The 16,507-nt window shown below is 43.4% G+C and overlaps 1 protein-coding gene across 1 annotated transcript in view; it reads left to right on the forward strand.

Moving 5' to 3' along the window:
• LOC306789100 (receptor-type tyrosine-protein phosphatase mu) overlaps positions 1-16,507 on the forward strand; it is a gene marked incomplete at its 5' end in the record, with an annotated part of 140,821 nt that overhangs the window by 103,851 nt on the left and 20,463 nt on the right. The window contains 6 exons of the mRNA XM_079284888.1: positions 1,581-1,657; positions 2,331-2,357; positions 5,363-5,556; positions 9,741-9,828; positions 10,781-10,857; positions 14,943-14,979. Of these exons, the coding sequence (XP_079141014.1) occupies positions 1,581-1,657; positions 2,331-2,357; positions 5,363-5,556; positions 9,741-9,828; positions 10,781-10,857; positions 14,943-14,979 (500 nt within the window). The remainder of the gene's footprint in view (positions 1-1,580; positions 1,658-2,330; positions 2,358-5,362; positions 5,557-9,740; positions 9,829-10,780; positions 10,858-14,942; positions 14,980-16,507) is intronic.

The following is a 16,507-nucleotide window of genomic DNA, read 5'->3' on the forward strand; positions in this document are numbered from 1 at the left end:
TCATAAGTTGGTGTTAAACTGATTTTTAATGAAGAACGGTCTCAATGTCGTTTTTTCTTCACAGGCTCTCAGGGGTTGCTTGTACCCTTTTTACATATTCCCTTTTTAAATGTCTTTAGTTTCTCTAATTAGTTTTGTAAAATAAACTAAAAGTAAACTAAAGTCAGCAATATTAATAATTTACTTTTAGGAAGTTGCTGATACCAGCACTATACTATAGTTGTATCGCTGTGTAGCCTGCAGGAAGTCTTGTATTGTTAATCAAGGCGGCTTGAAATGCCGAACCTGACCTCAAAGCTCACCAGTAAACAAGAACGCCCGGAGAAGTCTGTTGCGAGGTCCTAAACTCAGCACTCCGTTGTTCCCAATTCAAGAAGGAGAAACACAACACACTGTTGATGTGCTCTGTTCCGATAAGCTATTCCTTTTCTCTGTCCCAGGTTAAAGTTAATACTTTGTTGATGGACAGCTCATCTGTCTGCACCCAGGGCTTGACCTGGTAGAATCCCAGTCAAAACCATCAGATTAATACTCCACAGCAGCGTCTGTCTCCACCCCCCTGCAGGGGATGAGCCCCAAAGATGCTCTGACCTTGTTTAAGATAAGATAAAATAAGATAATCCTTTATTAGTCCCTCAGTGGGGAAATGACAGGATTACAGCAGCATTGCTCACAAGTAAATAAAATAAAGATACAAATCAAGTAATATAATAAACTAAACAGTAAACAGTAAAACAGTAATAAAATAAGACAGTAAAGAAGAGTATTAAATATACCAGCATATACAGGTATATTGTTAACTGTCTGTTAGCGAGGATTTTCAAAGCTGGCCCTCTGTCTGCCAGCGCAAATGATTTAAATGCATTACTTTAGACTCTGCCTATCAGTGTAATGCCTTCAATACTGTACCTAAGCCCTCTCACGCTCTCCGTGACCTTACATGGCTGTCAATCGTGTGTCACTTGGGCTCAAAACATCATGGCTGACAGATTATAATCCTGAACATATATTGCACTGATAACCCAAACCCCGTTGGCTCTGTTCAAACTGCATGAGGAGTCCTTACTCTGTTAGCTGAGGTCTCTGAGATTTCTGCTGCCACCAACATACAATGAAAGTCAATGTAATTTTAATTAGTAAGCCAGAGAATAACGTTCATTACAGCGTAAGTGAGAAAACATGTGATGATAATGTGATGGCGTCTTTTTACCAGTGCTGTGTATTGGCAAGAATCTGGATCAACAATATGGACCATTTTATGGAAATAAAAGAAATTTGACAAGCACTGTTTCATGAAATCACAACAGTGGGATGTGCATGTGATTTTAACATCGTCCAAGAAGCATCCAACATTAAAGCACGACTATTAGTGCAATCTGAGCCACTGTCCGCCAAGAATCTTTGCATGGAAACTATGAATTAAAAATGTGTAGTGTTTTTGAGAATAGCTACAGTGTCATAAAACATGATGAAACATCTTTTAACATTGCGGTAATGCTATTTCTCCCAAAGTAAAAGTTCTAAGCAATGCTAGACTGTTGATTCACTTGTGTTCCGTTCTTTTTTTCATCGCCAGCTGGATCATCACCCTCTTCCTTCACGCTGCCTAAAGCCAACACTCTCAGTACTTCCATCCCCACCAACTCCTACTACCCAGGTAAACACGCGCTGTATTTCCTCACGCTAGTCCTGTAGGTCGACAGAGCAGTGTTCACGACAGAAGCAGTGGCGTAGAGTGAAACCAGAAGGTGTGATTGTTCAGAAGTCACGAAACCTGCAGAAGTGTTGTGATGAGTTAATAAAACCAGTAATAATTCATTTTATGTTCATGGGGAGACCTATTTTTATGTAAATGGCATACTAATAAGGTAATGGGTGGTATAAATTCATTTAAGTGCTTCAAAAATTAGAACACAATTTCACAAATGAGAAGGTAGATAAATTGACTTTCGATGGGTTTACACCCTGCTACATCTGTGGTTGTAACAAAGTCTTTTATATCACTTTGCCAAGCTAGAATTCAGCTGTTCAATCATGACTTTAATTTCTCCAAATAATATGCATAATTGTGTGTCTTATGTAATCAGATCACAGCTCATTGATTAGAGGGAGTAAAGGGCAGCTAGATTTATAATCAACTAAACGTAGTGTATAATTAGCTTTTCTGGGAAATATGATATGTTTCTTGCTATGCTGCTTGGCAAGAAACCAAACTGTCTATTGTTTTTTATTGTTGTTGGGTTTTTTTTTGTGGATTTATCTCGGCTTGTTTTATTTACTGCAATTCTCTTTCCTCCTCCAACTTCTGCACTTGTTGGGGTTATGAGCAGATCCCTTTGTGCCAACTGCTATCTTAGGTGAGACACATTTCCTTTTCCCATTGCTGTTGAGTATTTATTCTCACTTCTACGTTGAAGAAAATGACAGTGCGTTACATTCATAAGATGTCTGTTCTGAAGACTTAACTGTGAAGACAAATAAAAGCACAGATTTTGTTTTTTTCCCCCATTTTTGGTTTGGTTGGCTCTTTTTTACTAAAGATGGCTTCCTCACCTTCATACCTGCCTGCTGCTTCTCCCCCCCCCCCTCATCCTCCCCCTCCTCCCCCCCTCCCTCCTTGTCAAACGAGGGGCTCTCCTGTGCTGAGGCTGGCTTCACTCCATCCCATCCGCATTGCGTGTCGTGCGTGTGATGTCACATACATGTTTGACCTCTCATATGCATGGACAGACATGTGGACTGGATGTGGAGGAGTGTCTAAGGGGGGGGGGGGTCGGTGAGGGTGGTGGGGGGGGGGGCGGGGGGGGGGGGTGACGGTGTGCTGAAGGCATAGCAGCTTCACTGAGAAACAAACAGAAATTAAACAGCGTGAGAAGGAGACAGAAAACCGCTCTCTCTTGCCCCCCCCCCCCCTCACCAAAAATCTCAAAACCGGGATGCGTTCGTTCTGAACATCTGAACAAGTCTTGCAATGTAATGCCTCCCTTCCCTCCCCTCTCTCCTCACTACGCTTTTAACTCCCCTCCCTCCCTCCAAAACAACAACCTTTTCTATTATTCTTCTCCCCATGCCTTTGGCTAACTGCTAGTGACCTACTTGTTTCCTGTTTTGGTTTTGCCAGTGTTTATTCATCCTATTCAGTGATAAAATAGAATTATAAAAAAAAAGTGTTTTGTTCTCCTGTTAATTATTACTGGCTTTTTATCGAAGATGCACATCAGCCCAAAGTGCAGCATCTTAAACGAGCAAATGCTTCTTCTTTTATACCAGAGGAGCACATAATGTACCGGTAGCTACTAAGTGGGGCACTAGGACTGTAATAATTTAATACTCACGGCCACGAAGAAAGATGCAATAAGCAACTGGACTCCAGCTCCACCACAAGCGCCATAACTACTTTTACAAGTAGAAAACTTATTTCCCCCTCCACATGACTGCAACTTAAAGCAGTGTCTTTCATCATCACTGGTATGACAGCAGCTTGTGTTAGTTCCACATTTAATGAAGCATGAAACGATTAACATGAAATTGTCGCAGCCAGAAAAGGTTACATGCTTTCAGTTGCGACACATTCAGTCACAGCATTGTCTCATCAGTTGAGGTTAATGATCAAAACTGATTAGATCATAGAGGAGTGGTAACGTTTTTGATTTTTTTTTTATCGCACACTCCGATTTATAAAATAAAAAAAAAATAGATTTGGTTTAAATGCAGGTGTCGCCACCAGCACATGCAAATATAATTATAGCAATTAGAGACGGAAATCCAAAATGTCAGAACACTCAAAAAAATAAGTATTGGCATCATTAACAATGCCAGTCACAGATTTGGAACAATTACAGCTTGTTCTTAAGACGACCAGTATTTCACCATTAATTTCTCCCTTGAAATCCATTACTTCCTTGTTTTGTTCTTTTACTTTTGTCTTGCACTGTTGAAATTGCCCCATCCATCCACTCAACATCCCCCCTTGACTATAGGCTTTCTACCTAGGCAGTTTGGACTGAGAAGGCATGTGATCTTGCCCTATAGCATAGCTCTAAAACACTCTACTGTAACAGGTTCTCATGCTGTATTGTTGCTTATCCCCTCTCTCCTCTCTCTTCCCCTCTCTTTCTCTTTACATACGTAACCTCTTATTTATCTGCTATCTAAAAAGTGCCCATTAATGGTAAGTTGTCCCAAGTGGGCCCTGGGTTTGGGGGGGAAGGAGGTGGTGTTTTCTCAGAAAGCAAGCCAAAAGTGAGAGGCTGCTTCTGACATGGACATTACAACATGTATTGCATGACCAGTGGACATGTTAGCATCTCACCACCCTCCACACCATGCCACCATTAGCTTAGCATGGTCAAAGTATGTACAGTGCCCCATGGCAGCATCACTCCATGCATTTTCCTCCCATCTCCGCTTCCCTCCTGTTTATTATTATTTATTTTTTAGGTTTGATTTTTTTCGTTTCATTTTTCGGGGGGGGGGCGAACGGGTGGCAGGGGTTGAATCCTCGCTCTGTCTGTGTGATGCTTCTGACGGTGCCTGCTGCGACATGCTCACTGTGGAACCACCGCACCCACTCACATCCTCCTCCTCCATGTTTCTGGACACCCTCCATCGTCCGCTGGCTCCCCACAGCATCTGTGCCTCATGTCTGCCACTGACTGCATTACAGTATGAAAGAGCTGGAATGGACTCTGACTCTCAATATGAGCTGCAGCCCAAACCAGCATACTGTACCACCAGTAAAACAAAACAAAAAAAGTTGTCATTTTACAGCTCTTCACGCTGATTTTTTACAACTGCTCGATGCTGTTTCTTGCAGTTAAGGGCCGCTGACTCCTTTTATTCTGACAGTAGCCACATTAAATGATAATAGTGTAAGTGCTATCCTTTTAAAGGGCCTCGTATATTCACGGCTATATGCTGTCTGACAGCAGGCCTGTAATATTACATTTTTTCCAGCCACACACTGAGACAGATGGACCTGAACCTTCCCACCACATGACTCATCCTATTACTCAATGATGTTGTGTTGTTGTGACCATCCATAACAAACAGATTACTAGTTGAGAGTTGTTTGTCAATCTGGAGGGTGGTGACATAATGCTTAACAGTAAATGAGATAATGTGCCATCTGTTAATGGGGACAATTGTAACTGAGATATGAAATGGTAGAAGAGGGACAACACCTAGGCAACCAAACTCCGCTTTATGTGCCGTTCAACTCGTAAAAGGCCGCTGCCATTTACTGCTTCAAGCATTATGTCACCCGTATGTATCTGATAACGTACTGATTTATCATGCAATGCTGGCTCCAACCTCTCTGCCCTGACCTCATCCGGCCTGTCCCTGTTTTTGTGTCCCACAGATGAGAGCCAGAACATGGGCAGCGACACCAGCAGCCTGGTGCAGTCGCACACCCACTCGCTGAGGAAGCGGGAGCCGGTCGACGTGCCGTACCAGACGGGTCAGCTGCACCCGGCGATACGCGTGGCGGACCTCCTCCAGCACATCACCCAGATGAAGTGCGCCGAGGGCTACGGCTTCAAGGAGGAGTACGAGGTAGGACGTAACCCCGCTGTCATCCCCCCGGCCATACAGGTTGAGTGGAAATGTTTATCAGTCTAATCCGAGGCTTCGTCTGTGTCCCGTGTCTCTCATGTCACTGTCTCGCTCTCTGTGTGTCTGTCTGTCTGTCTCTCTCTGTTTTGCACGGCACCAGCAGAACTGTTGTGTTTCTCCCCAGATGCACTTTTATGATAAATTGTTAATGTGCCCCGTCTCTGTGTGTTTACGGTGTGATCCGTTTTGTTGTTCCTCTGTTCCTTGTTGTTTGCAGCGAGCGCTGTGCACTGTGTGCCGCTGTCCCAGTTCCCCTCAGAGACTCAGCTGTAGACCAACGTGAAATGCAACCCCCCCGCTGCCCCCCCCCCCCCCACACACACACACACACACTCTCACACTCTCACAAAAGTGAAAGGAACAGCTAGCTATGTGTTAGCCATGTCCCCTCCTTCATTTGAATCAGGTCCGCCTGCTGCTCTCTTAAGACTGTTGTCACACTATAGCGTTCCTAATCTGACACCAAAACAAAAGATCTTGCCCCAGATGAGCATCACTCATTTCCTCTCATTAGCGCAGGAGGCTGGCAGGGCTTGGCGGCACTCCAGCCTCCTCGCCATCCCTCAGCAGCACACCAGCCGGCCTCATCTCACCCTGATGCCATGCTGTAACAGACTGCCTTCAAGCTATACTTTTAACATCCGCCTTTTGAAATATCTCATGTATATCACTCCCGTCTTTCTATCTGACATCCCACTGACCCTTTTAACTGACAGTACTTCCACTTGTTTTATTCTTTCATTTTCTGTTTTTCTTTATTGCCTTCTCCCATCTCACCTTCTCTTTTTTTTTGACTTCACCCAGTGAATGTATTCCCTTTACCTGTCTTTTTGCTTCATCTCTTTTTCAGTCATTTTCTTATTTACGCCTCCCTTTCCTTGCTTTCCTCTCCCTCACGTCATCTCGCCCAATGCTTGGTTCTTACCATGTGCGGCTCAGATGTATCAGTAATTAACTCCCCACTTCCCCCTCATGACTGCAGAATTAAATAATGCAGCCTCCCATTGCTACCTGCAGCATCAGATCATTGAAGGGCTGGAGTGCTATGGGCTGCCCTCTGGGCCTTATCCATTATGGATAAAGGTGTTTTGGGTTCACGCGGCCGGCATAGCACGGATGCATGCAACAGTCGATCAAAAGGAAGCAACGCCACAACGAATGATTGGACCCCGTCCCCTTACCCTGTTGTCACCTAGCTGCCCTCAGCCTGTTGCAAAGACAAAAGGCCTGTCGGATGCTTAAAGTGTGTAATGGAGCTCATTCTCACTTGGCTAGAGCGATTCATTTGTATGTTGTGTTCCGCTGCTGTCTTCTTCATATCAATCTGTCTTAAGGTCAATGCCCTTTTTAACCATTTATTATTGATGATGAGATTGGAGCCCAGTGCACCACTAAACCTGTTGACTTACACTGTACTATATCTCTCTCTGACCCATGCTTCTTGTTATTCTGTACGTTAACTTTGGATCAGATAAACGAGGTAAGCCAATACTTTTGGTTATTTGTGAATTTGTTTTTTAAAATTTGTAGATGATATTACAAACCTGACTGATGGATGGTGCTTGTTGGCTATTTTTACATCATCTCGCATTTATGATCTAGTCTGAAAAGGGCATTTACCAACAGAAGCTATGTAAAGTTACCAAAACATTTGATAGTCCGCAGACGATAAATTGTGTAAGATAGTAACTTTGACATTTTTTGGTAATGTCAATTCTTTACAATGTCACTGTCAAATGTTTTTTCCATGATCAGAATCTCTTAGATCTATAAATGCTCCATAACTTAATTCTAATATTTCTTCATGAAGCTTTTCAAAAGCATACCACTCCAGTGCCATGTAAACAAACAAAAAAAGAGCAAGAATAACGCCAGCAAAAACAATGAAATGTAATATTTTGGAAGAGAACATAACTCCCACCAGCAATTACAGACATTGTACTAGTTAATTACAAATGTAGGTGTGGGTCTAGAAATTCATTAGTCTGTTTTATTATCACATAGCCGAACCCACCAAATCCCAAAGTTAATTTACAATTTGGACCAAACAGATGATTGACTTGTAATTGGAAAACACCATGAAAAAGGGACACTGCACGTTCCACACTTTATGTTGTTTACTTTGCAAAAGCTTTATGAAGCCATGTTTGATAGAAACTATAACACAGTATTTGCATGTCCAAACTCTCCTGCACATGTTTGAGTTGGCGAACCGCAAGCGGAAGAGAGGTTTCATCTGCTTTATGAATGTTATGTTGTCGATGTATTTCACTTGTTCTCAGCTGGTTTTGTGGGAATGTGTTGCATCCAGCCTACTGTGAGCAATCCTACAGGCTCCACCCACAAATGAGCACTAGTCAGTTTGAATGAGTCTCCTTTTCTCACACAGTGAACGATGAATTCAGAAACAGCTCACAAAACAATTCTGCTTATTTCTGTTACCATCCTTTTCTATTTTATTTTTTGCTTTGCACATCGTGTGTATTCTATGCCAAGTGCTCTGTTGTCGCTATACTGTATGTAGGTGTTAGTGATTTTTTTACAGAGAAAAAGTATTGTGCTTTTCACTCACTTTAAGTGGTTACGGTCCGAGCGGTGCTGGGACTGGAGGACAGCAGGTAGCCTGTAATTAAAAACGTACCAATTTGGATCTGGGCCAATGGGAATAATGTGATGGTGGAAAAACTACCAGCAGATGCACTAAAATGAAGTACAACACCAACCTTTACTACAAAATAGTTTTTACAGGTGGAGCCTGCAGTTTCAATCACTGTCTAAAAGAATTTTAGGCAGCCAGTATTCCCAGTCTGGGTATATAGCCTTTTAATTGAAAGCCTTCATATAATCTCATGGGACACTTTACTACTTTCTCACCATAATTTATTTTTTTCTGAATTCAGGCTCTAAACAACCTGAGGAATGAGACAATAACATCGGAGACAGGCGGGGTCACTCAGTTTAGGCGAGAATAACTATTATAAAGTTGGCAGGTAACGCCTTTCGACTTGAATATGATTTGTCTTCAGATGCTTGATGTTAGACCTGTACCCTTCAGAGTGACGGAGACAACGACATTGGCCCACGCGCTTACTCGAGACAGACTGCCACAGGAGGAGAGGCCTAAATAATCCATCTCTGAGACATGCTTCCATCTTCACTGGAAGGATGGGACATATTTTTAGCATATTAAAGCTGTTTCTCAATGAAATCACGAATCCTCTAGACTTAATAGAGGAATATGGCCTTGTATGGTATCTGAAAGGCCTTTATTTTGCGAGACAAATGGCCTGCTGCCTGCCGTACAGCACTGAGATGAATGAAACTATCAAGTCCTGGAACACTGATGATTGAAGACAATGCCCCATTGCTCTCTCAGACTGGCTATAGGCACAATAACAGAAGCTCTCCAAACAATCTGTTCAACCTCCGATAAATGTTTCCGAATCTTTACTTTCAGATCGTCTGCGTTCTAATGTATTTGCCGACTTTTTAAATGTGCATTAGCCGCCTATTTGAAAGCCAGAACAATAACATGTTTTTGTCCAGGCTCGTCTGCTTGGAGCCAGCCCCACCCGCCCCTGCCGAACAGCGGTGGACTGGCAGTGGAGACGTATTTTCATAATTTGGCTTAATTGTGCCTGGTGTGCCATCAGAATGGAAATCTCCCCAGCGAGAGATGATAAATATTTCATGAGGGTAATCTGAGCGGCGCAGTTTTGATCTGCAGACGATGAGCTGGCTTTATTTTTCCCCGCGACGCACTGATTGAGTCCTTCAGAAGAGACAGACAGACAGACAGACGCTGCGGTGTTCCGCCCGGCAGAGCGGCGCAGGGGGAGAGGTTTGAGCGCGACACCCGCCGCTTCTGCCCTAATGGCACTAGCTGTTTGACACAGCTCCCCAGGAACCACCACCCTCTCAGTGTTTCATGTCTAATAATGATGTGACTATATCTCTCCCCGTGTCTTCCTTTCTGTTGCCAATGTTCCATTTCCCCCTTTTTTGTTTTTGTGGAGCTGAAAGAGGAAGAGTGTGTTCTTTAGCCTGGTTATCGTTTAGAGTGCTCACACATGACACCATATTTCATCTCCCCCCTCTCTGTTCTCTGTTTTCTGTCTTTTCAGAGCTTTTTTGAAGGACAGTCTGCGCCATGGGACTCTGCCAAGAAGGATGAGAACCGCATGAAGAACCGATATGGGAATATTATTGCATGTGTGTACAAAGCACCTCCTGAGCGCTCATGAATTTTTGTGTGCCGTTCCCATTCTTCTGGCTGATTTATTGGCCAAGCTTGTGACTCTGGATAACTATAAGCTGCTCAAACAGTTTTATTATCAGCCAACAAGAGCAGCTTTGACCTTTCCAATCTACTTTTATATTCATCTTCCTGCAGTGTCTGTTCAGTTATGAGAAATAAGCCATTCAGCATAATGGCACATAACATGCCTCTGCAGTGTCCATAGAAATGTATGAATTTGATTTCACAATTTGCTTCTATTGCCTTTCCAAACTTGAGAACATTTGCGAATTGGCGCTGATTGGACAGTTCATTTTCACCTTCTTTAATCAATGCGGTCACGGGAAACTAGCTTGAATAAAATGACTTTAAAGTCACATTTCTTAACTTCGAACTGCAAATAATGTACGGAAGATACAATTGCGACAAATTCCACTTCTTTGAAAATGAACACGATCTAGAGTCAAGGCTGCGTTGTTTTCATTTCATTGATGTGTCTCACCATAAATGCATGTTCTTATTCAAAATAATTGTATTGTAGTGTCTGCGTGATGTTCTCACTGCTGAACTTACCAACCATTAATTGAAGGTTTTCCATTGAGCAAGTTTCAAACAGCTAAAATCAATGAGTTCCAAAAAAATGATTTGAATTCTACTTTTTGCTCCTAATTTCATATCATCAAGGTTTTAAACTGACAGCAGCATCATTGTGTTTGCCGTACAGGCTCAGTCACATGACTTTAGCCATGTTGCATTCCTATCACTCTGTTTTCATTCGTGCCACAGCATGATGCCAGTCTAGTCGCTCCTCCATCACCACTTCCCGATCCTCTCTTTTACTATCCGTCTCTTTGTCCCTCTTCTCCTGGTGCACTCGTTAATATGATTAATTCAACGCTGGTTTCTTCCTCTCTGCCTCTCTTCCAGATGATCACTCCCGTGTCAGGCTGCAGGCCCTGGAGGGGGAGCAGAGCTCCGATTACATTAATGCAAATTACGTTGATGTAAGTACACACACCAGCCAGTGCCACCAACGCAAAGGTCACTGCGCTTCCTCTCGGGGAGAGAGAGGGCGCTGGTGCTGCCGTTGCAGGGGGGCCTGAGGGACAAAGCAGCCCTCTACTGCCTGCCCATCACATAAGCACACACATACAGACAGAAACAGTCACACACACACACACACACACACACACACACACTGCCTTTATATTCAACTTTAGAGGGCTGCTGTATCACTATTCGTTGGATATGTTAGGAGGAATGAAGATCAGAGGCTGACAGCGCTGGGAGAGAAAAAAGGCAAACCAGCACACAGGGGATGCTGAGGTTATAGTTTTGGACTTTGCTTTGAACAACAGCATGAACACGTTGTGAAAACCAAAACTGAGAAGAAAAGGAGGAGAAAGTCCATGGATGATTAATTAATAAGCAAAGTTATGATGATGGATAAAAGTGAAAAAAAGAATACAAGATACACAAAGAGAGCCCAATATGGTGCCTTTAATGTCACACATTGAACTGCATGTACAGAAATGGGCCTAAAATAAAACTAAATAAATGTATAACTACTCTGCTGGATATAATTCCGTCAACTTATATCCATTAAGTGAAATGTTCAACAATTTCTCATTCCTAAATGAGGTCATTTGTCTTTGCTTTCCAAAACAGACAATATTGCTGTCACACAAAATGATTCATGTGAACATTCTCTGATATGCTCCCTCTATCGTCGAGGTTTGGTTAGGTTGAGACAACTATTTGGTTAAGTTTTGTGGATCGTGGTCATGGAGACATAGTATGCTCATTTTCTGGGGGCGGTCTTGAGAAATTGCAGCCTCACTTTGCTTCACATCCACATGAGGGTGGCTGCCTTCTTCTCTACCGTTAGACACTGGAGAAAACCTTCACGCACAGACTCGTGAATCAAAGCAGACGCAGCAGCTATCTACAGAGCTTTTCTTATAAGTCTTACCACAGGACAGCACTTGCAGCACAGCACTTACATGCACTCGAGTGACTAAGCATACCTTTACAGTAAGTAAAAGTCATTAAATAGTGGGGTGAGACAGATCCAACCCAGTTAACTCACACAATACAGAACCTCCTGATCTGACCTGATTTGCTGTTGATAGCAGGATGTGACCAATCACAGCAGCTCACTGGCCTCTTTGAGGCAGATGCTTCATGTGTAATGGCCTGGTGATGTACCTGACTCTCTAAGTGGTTTTCTGCTCAGGAGAGAACTCTCGCTCCGTCTCCCATCTTCTCTGCCCCCGCCCCTCTAATGTGGTCATTTGTAATCTCTTGTTACGCCTTCAAACATAAATTCATAATGCAAGGTGTGCCAAGGCAAATGCAGGGGGCTTAAATTATTTACCTTTCTCACTATTCAGTTTATGGCCCATTATGGGTGCGAAAGGGGCGCTGCGGAGAAGACTCTCACAATAGAGAGGGCCCCATTATAAGATAAGAATACACGCATATTAAAGAGGGCTATGATTGAAAAGGATTTCCACTGCACTGCCAGCTTCATTGAAAAAGTACTTAGTAGGAATGCAGGCAGATGGGTAATGATGTTTTTGCTCTTCAGAAAGCTTTTTAACCCATCTAGAAGCTTGTCCTGCCCAATAAACTCTTATGTGTAGAACATTTCCCACAGTGTTTGTTATTGTGCTCTATTATACTGCCGATTATTTCAAGTCATGTACGAGTAAGCAGAGCCAGTGGGGTATGTTTCTTTTCTTTTTTTCTGCAGCTGATTGAGTGTTTTCATAAGCATCTAGGAGGCAGGAAACATATTGTCATAGCCTTTTTTGTCTGCAGAGTCGTGTTTGTGTGCACATAGGGCAAACACAGGTTTGGTGGGGTTGTGTAGAGTTCACTGAAATAATGCAGTGATGAAACATCTTTACAGTTTCATTTACATTTAACATAACGGCAAACCGTTTTACAACTGAATGTATCTGCAAAATGCTCACCATCAACACATTTTATGTGGTTTTCCCTGCAAGCGCTATACTCCCAACAACTGAAGCAGGATCAATGTAGATATATTTACGCACGGTGTCAATTTTGACACAGCCGTCTACAACAACAGTCCCCCCGCCCCATATAGCTGGGGTAGGCAGTATATTTATAGAGGCTTTGACTTTGAATAGGATGTTCCTATTGGTTGTTGTACAAATGCAGATGTGCATGCATGTCCCGTCTGAGGGTGGTGGCGTGATTCAAACGGCAGAATATCCTGCATGAAAGGTTACTATTGCAGGAGAGAAAGTGTTGCTAATAGATTCACTTTTAGTCATCAATTTGTATGTAATTGACATCGTAGGCAAAGCGACAAAGTCTGCGTATGGAGGTGATGGGGGTGGATGAAAAACACAGTATTTTCACCCAGGGACACTACTGTCCTTGTCCTGTGTGAAATTAGAAGTGGATGTTGACTCATTTGTCACGTAAATGCATTAGTTGTGCATAACAACACAATTGTAATAAATGACCACAAAGCATGCTGACACACAATATATCTGGGGCTTCCACTGCCCCTGAGGGTCGAGGGGGTCAGGGGGCAGTTTCTCACGTTGCCCTTCTAGATACCCAGCCTCGCTCTCCCATATGACATATGTATAGCATAAAGATGTTACGCTTGAACATAGCAGAGGCAGCATTTACTCTGTTATATTTGACCAAATTGTATTTGGCAAAAGGAAGATGTATTTTTTACTGTAGGTGATGGGGTTGGTACCCCAGATCTCTAATGATATTCAGGCTGAAAGAAAAAGTCATGCCCACGGGCAAAAACATTTCATGCTGCATATTTTAGACATCCTACAGGCCACTTTTACTGGAAAAAATGAATGTAAATGTAATCATTGTTACGAGCAATGCAGCAAAATACAAAGAGCATAACACATTTAATTCCCCTTTAGTCATTTACACATCCCTGGAAACAACGCTTGTTCAATTAATAATTTCAACATGGACATTTCTGTGTTTATCTCTTTGTGTTGATCATGAAGAAACACTCCTATGTACCTCATGTAACGTGCTTCTAAAAAAGCCGCGAGTCCAATTATAGTGAGCTCTACTCACCTGACAGTCACTGTCAGGGCCCTCCTTTCTTCCTGTCTCTCCCGCTCTAATCCGACGGCGTACTGGGCCTCCGCTTTACTTGACAGAACTTACATGAAAGCACAAACAAATCTCCTCCTCAGTCCAGAGATAAAGAAGTCATTAAAAATGGAGGACAGTTGAATGAGCTGAAAGAGCCCTGTGGATGAGAGAGAGAGCGAGTGAGGAAAATATCCTTTGTGTCTTTCGCCCTTCATTGGAGGAGCGTTAATCACAGTCCAAGTTAAATTGAATATGAGCGAGATAAGCAGAGCAGCAGGGGTGGGTGGAAGGGGGGGGGGGGAAGACAATCAAGAGGAGGCAGGGCTGGGGAAGAGCCTTTAAGTCCTAATGTTTTGTTTCCTGCCTCATATCTCTGGAGAGAAGACAAGGAATTGGACAAATAAAACTTGAAGGGATTAGAGTAATCCGTGAGACCAGGGGCCTATTGTGAAGATCAGTGCTGTTAGTTGTATCTTGGGGATTATCAACACTTTGGCTGCTTACTCCAGAGATGTGCTGCATATATCATTTGTGATGGAGAGTGTTTATGCATCTTGTATCCAGAGCAGCATCCATCACTAGCTCTCAGTCGTGCATTTGCCCCACTCAGTCAGATATTGAACCAAAGGAGTAACAGTCGCAAGCAGCCAGACTGTGCACAGTGTTTCTTGAAAGCGGCAGACACATTTGTTCTTTTAAACGATTCCTCTCGAGGTGGAGCAACAGTGAAGTCATTTTCTTTCTTGTCTACAGAAACGGGACATCTGAAACTGGTAACAGGCGTTCCATACAGTACATACATCTATTCTGATCAGTGGTGGATGTCAAGTGTGCTGTTTGTGTGGTAGAAATCAACTTGAGTTTGCATGCAAAGGCCAACCTACATATCAAAGACAGTGTGCGTTTTCTGAGAGAGATGACAGCTGGTAGAAAGAAAGTAAAGTGACTCTTTCCCCCACTTTTTGTCTGTTTTCAGGGCTACCACAGGCCAAATCACTACATCGCCACTCAAGGTAAGAATAAAACTTTCTAAAATATTGCGAGGCACTCTGGGTTGGAATGAGTGGGCGGTGAGAATTTAAGGCTGTCTTGTTTGTTTGGGGGGGATGAATGTGTGCAGGTGTTCAGGAATATCTCTCCGAACATCCCCATAGTTGTTTACATACGCTCTTGCAAACTCCTCCTTGATGCTCAGTCAAGTGTGCGTTCGGGGAATCTGGTACTGCTCAGTGCACACACACACACACACATGCCGACACACACTTACGGGCCTCTGAGCAAGCAGAACAGCACGCTTTCTCTCTCTGTCTCTTCCCTCTTTCCTTCCATCGGTGGTGTGGGAGCCATTAATCAGGCAGTCTGAGAGAAAGCTGAATAAATAAATGGATTAGCTGACATGCACAGGCACATTCTGTCACTGTGTTAATCTGGCCGGCAGATTCGCAGGGGCGAGGAGCACTCGCCGTGACCCCAGAGGTTAAGTCTGATTGATGGTTAATTGTTATGAATTTTGCGTCAAGAGCCTCACTCCCACACAACGGGGCTGCGTGCATGGGGATTTTGCGTACCACTTTGGAGAGGGGAAAAAAAAAAACAGTGGACGGAAGAGAAAAAAAAAAAGAAGAGGCGGTTTTGCGAAGAGGCCTTAATGGATTCACAATCTGCTTTGGCGGAGCTGGGAGTTGCATAATTACCTGTTTATTAGTGCATTGCCTCTCTTCCTCAGTGTCTCAATTAAAACAACCCTCTGTTTGCTCTTACTTCGGAAAGAGACGGCATACCAATCAGGCAGTGGCCACTCGGTTAGTACGGCCGCCTGTATGCACAGCGCCTGCTTCATACTGACCACCGAGTTAAACACTCAAAACTAAGCCACCTGTCAAGCGCCAACTCTCCGCTGCGGGGCTTCAGTTTACGAAAAACAAGCCACTTTAACGGCCGCGAATATGCCCGTTAAATTGTGACTTCTATAATTGTCCTGTCGTCATTAAAAGCATTCCATATATCATTTAAAAATATGCATATGGGGATCAACAGTCGAAGAAGCCCTCTCTAAAATGAAAAGCTTGAGAAGGCAAACGTGTTTCCATTCACATTAATTAGCCCCTGTTTTCTCATTGAGCTTGCATAATAAGTCCTCATTTTCCAACAACAGTATCGCAAGCACTGTGTAGAGCCATCCAGTACAAAAGAGGGGCGGTGTGTGTGTGTGTGTGTGTGTGTGTGTGTGTGTGTGTGTGTGTGTGTGTGTGTGTGTGTGTGTGTGTGTGTGTGTGTGTGTGTGTGTGTGTGTGTGTGTGTGTGTGTGTGTGTGTGTGTGTGTGTGTGGAAACATCTGTATTCTCTGGGAGAGCAGGCCCTTTTATAATTCATCATCAGCTCCGGCAGACTGACAGGAAGGAAGGCTCAGTCTGCTGACACTGAGGCAAAGAGCAGCCCGAGATGATAGGAAAGCCAGACACAGACGTGTCTCTCTCAGTCAGACAAACTGCATACTGTAGCACCTGAAAAGAGCACCTGGGCATTGGCACAGTTGCTGAA

This window comes from Melanostigma gelatinosum, assembly GCF_949748355.1.
Source record: "Melanostigma gelatinosum genome assembly, chromosome: 15".
Classification (NCBI taxonomy): Eukaryota; Metazoa; Chordata; class Actinopteri; order Perciformes; family Zoarcidae; genus Melanostigma; species Melanostigma gelatinosum.